Raw genomic sequence first — 3561 nt, 5'->3', positions numbered from 1 at the left:
GGTTTCGGGGCCTAATCCGCTAAATTTATCCCTATTGTTTAACTGGGTTTCGGGGCCTAATCTGCTGCACGTATTACAGTCAAATTTATCACGATCAACAACTTGGGCGGGTAATCTTCGGGAAATTTTTAAAGGAGGAATTTCTCCGGGTTTACTGGCAAAGAACTCAGGGGACTTTGTGACTTTCAGCTCGCTGTCTCTTCTCGACTTTTTCTCGATTTTTGCCAGCTGCCGAGAATCCTCATCATTCTTACTAGAAAGAAGTACGAGTCGATTCTGGACAGCTTTGGGCAAGTGTGGATCCACTTTTCCAGCAGATATTACTGACATCTCCTCTGATGTTGGGCCTGCATTCTGGCGAGTTTCATCGGTAGTAAGTTCACAAGACGATGTGACTGAAGATGAGTGAACGTTTCTTAGAAATGTTGTTGTAATGGTAAAAGACTCACCGTTAGGCTTATCGATTCCATCTGAATCGAGCGTCTTCATTTGAGATGAGCCAACTAGTTTTCTAGTTTGGGTTTGGCTAACAAGCTTTTTGGTGTTAGTTGGGCTATCATGTTTCTTAGTTCCATCGGGATTAGCATGTTCCGTGGTTTCAGTTCGGATGACAGGATTTTTACTCTCAACTGAGATTATAAGTGTAGTATTGGTTTCACTTGCGTTTGCATGTGTTATGGTTTCGCTTTGGTTAACGAGTTTCTTGGATTCAGATGTAGTGGAAATGTTATTAACTTCACTTGGGCTGGAGAGTCTCTTAGTTTCATCTGGGTTAGTATGTTCCGTAGTTCCAGTTTGGCTAACAGATTTTTTATTCTCGAGTGAGGTGACACGTGCATTGGATTCACTTGAGTTTTCGCGTGTTTGTGTTTCATTTTGACTAAAAAGTTTTTTGGATTCAAGTGTAGTAGAAATGTCATTAATTTCACTTTGGCTGGAGAGTCTCTTAGTTTCATCTGGGTTAGTATGTTTCTTAGTTGCAGTTCGGCTAACAAGTTTTTTATTTTCAATCAAAGTGGCAGGTGTATTGGATTCATTTGAGTTTTTACGTGTTTTAGTTTCATTTTGGATAACGAATTTCTTGGATTCACTTGTAATGGAGGTATCATTAATTTCGCTGAAAAGTTTCTTAGTTTCAGGTGGACATGAATGATTCCTTGTATCAGAAGGGTTGGAGATTTTCTTGATTTCAATTACATTACTATTTTTTCCAGTTGAAACTGGGCTGCCGTGTCTCTTGGTTTCAACAATGTTGGTGGGTTTCCGAGGTTTGAAAGGGATAACCGGTTTCCTCTTTTCAACGAGTCGTTCAGTACTCGTGTTTTCAACAAAAGAAACCTTATTGTTCCCAAGTGAACTGCAGTGTTTCTCGATTTCAACTGCGTTGATAGAGTTATTTATTTCAAGCTGACTTGTAATTTTCTTTGGTAAAACTGGTCCAGTAAGTTTCTCTGATTTCTGCAACGCCCCCTTTTGTTTAAGTATCGTCTTCTCTTCTGGTTTGGATAACGTTTCCATAAGGGCACGAGACTGTTTCGATGTTTTGTTCTTTGACGATTCTTTTTGTCGATCATTCCCATTTTGAATTGGAAACGCCATCGGTGTTTCCAGGAACGATTGCTTGGAGGACTTTTTCTGTGAATCGGATTTACCTGTTTGGACGCTCTTGTCGTCTTCTAACAAGTCTGTAACACTGGTTGTGTGTTTCGATCCACTTGGACTGTGCCCTTTTGATGGTTTGTGGAAATTGTCGCTATGATTTTTTTTCTTCTTTTTGCTATTAAAGCGTCCTTTTTTCTTTTCGGAACCTAACTGAGTTTCTACTGGGGGTTTTCGTCTCTTTTCTCTTTTTTTAGCAGATGAAGTGTTCGTTTTATTGGTATTTATCACTGAATTTGCTCTGTTCAACAATGGTTGACTTTCCGTCATTGTTTCGCCGACACCAACGCTAGCTGACGTTTGAAAACAGGTTGAGTTAGAAGTCTTAGGCCTTTTCTTGGGTTTATCTGTGATTCTATAAAACAGCCTCATAGGTCCATTCTGGAAACGATAAAGATTATTTTCAATAAGAACAAAATATTAAAATGCAAATACAAAATGGAATTATGACGAAATCACATTTCTAAATCTAGTGTCACTTACTGCAAAAATTTATAATATTTTTATTTCTATGCAAAGTCTGTGAAGTTTATTTTTTTTATTGTTAAAAGTTTAGTATTTAAGCAAATTTATGCTTAAAACTAACTATGATGATGTGAATCCACAAGTTTTTAATCATCTTTCCTAATCCACAATAGTGTTACTTACACCAAGAACGTGCAACATATAACTATTAAGATGTGTTATGAACCCTAAAACCATTAATTACACATACGCTGAAAATACAACACACAAGTCACATTTTCACACATGTTCTGTACCAGTGTGAGAATATTTAGTAGTTATGTTTTGTTGTAGAAGAATAATTAATGTTCAGACAATAACGTTTTCTATAAAAAATAATACATGTCTATGCTTAGCGTTATAAGTAGTTTCTGTGTATACTTAGTATAGTAACTAGTCAAATTTTTGTGCATGCTTACTGCAATGAGTAGTAGCAGAGTTTCTGACATGGTTACTGTAATTATTAGCAAAGTTTCTGTGCATGCTTACTGCAATGAGTAGTAACAGAGTTTCTGACATGATTAGTGTAATTATCGGCAAAGTTTCTGTGCATGCTTACTGCAATGAGTAGTAGCAGTTTTTGACATGGTTAGTGTAATTATTAGCAAAGTTTCTGTGCATGCTTACTGCAATGACTAGTAGCAGTTTTTGACATGATTATTGTAATTATTGGCAAAGTTTCTGTGCATGCTTACTGCAATGACTAGTAGCAGTTTTTGACATGATTATTGTAATTATTGGCAAAGTTTCTGTGCATGCTTACTGCAATGAGTAGTAGCAGTCTCTCTGACATGGTTAGTGTAATTATTAGCAAAGTTTCTGTGCATACTTACTGCATTGAGTAGTAGAATTTCTCATTGTACTAGGTATATCCATATAACACAGAAATGATAACTGTTTCCATCTTTATAACAGATTAGATTAATGAATACATCTACGAACATACTATACAACTCAGTTTGAACTGGTTAGTTTGGTATTTCAAGATATACATCTCGACATTCATCTATACACAGATATAATCCCCTTGCATGTAACTGGTTTGTAGTGACATTGGTATCAGACCAGTCTAGACGTTGATATTTTGTCCAATACATCAGCTGTACGTATACACAGGACACTGTTAAGACAAATCCCTAAAGAACCTCACTCATGGCGAGAAAAATACCATCAAGGAATTTTTCCACAAATGTCACTGGAGAACGTACTGTATGTATGTAAGAAAATCGTACGTACAGCTTAACGTAAACCGTAACACTTCAAGATGGAGAACGTACTGTATGTATGTAAGAAAATCGTACGTACAGCTTAACGTAAACAGTAACACTTCAAGATGGAGAACGTACTGTATGTATGTAAGAAAATCGTACGTACAGCTTAACGTAAACCGTAACACTT

General features: G+C 36.7%; 1 protein-coding gene across 1 annotated transcript in view; it reads right to left on the bottom strand.

Annotated features, from left to right (window-relative positions):
• LOC106458853 (cell wall protein IFF6-like) overlaps positions 1 to 1929 on the bottom strand; it is a 4311-nt gene extending 2382 nt beyond the window's left edge. The window contains exon 1 of the mRNA XM_013918407.1: positions 78 to 1929. Within this exon, the coding sequence (XP_013773861.1) occupies positions 78 to 1929 (1852 nt within the window). The remainder of the gene's footprint in view (positions 1 to 77) is intronic.
• Positions 1930 to 3561: the final 1632 nt, after the last annotated feature.

Source organism: Limulus polyphemus, unplaced genomic scaffold (genome assembly GCF_000517525.1).
Source record: "Limulus polyphemus unplaced genomic scaffold, Limulus_polyphemus-2.1.2 Scaffold524, whole genome shotgun sequence".
Classification (NCBI taxonomy): Eukaryota; Metazoa; Arthropoda; class Merostomata; order Xiphosura; family Limulidae; genus Limulus; species Limulus polyphemus.
This window is presented reverse-complemented; position numbering and strand designations above follow the sequence as displayed.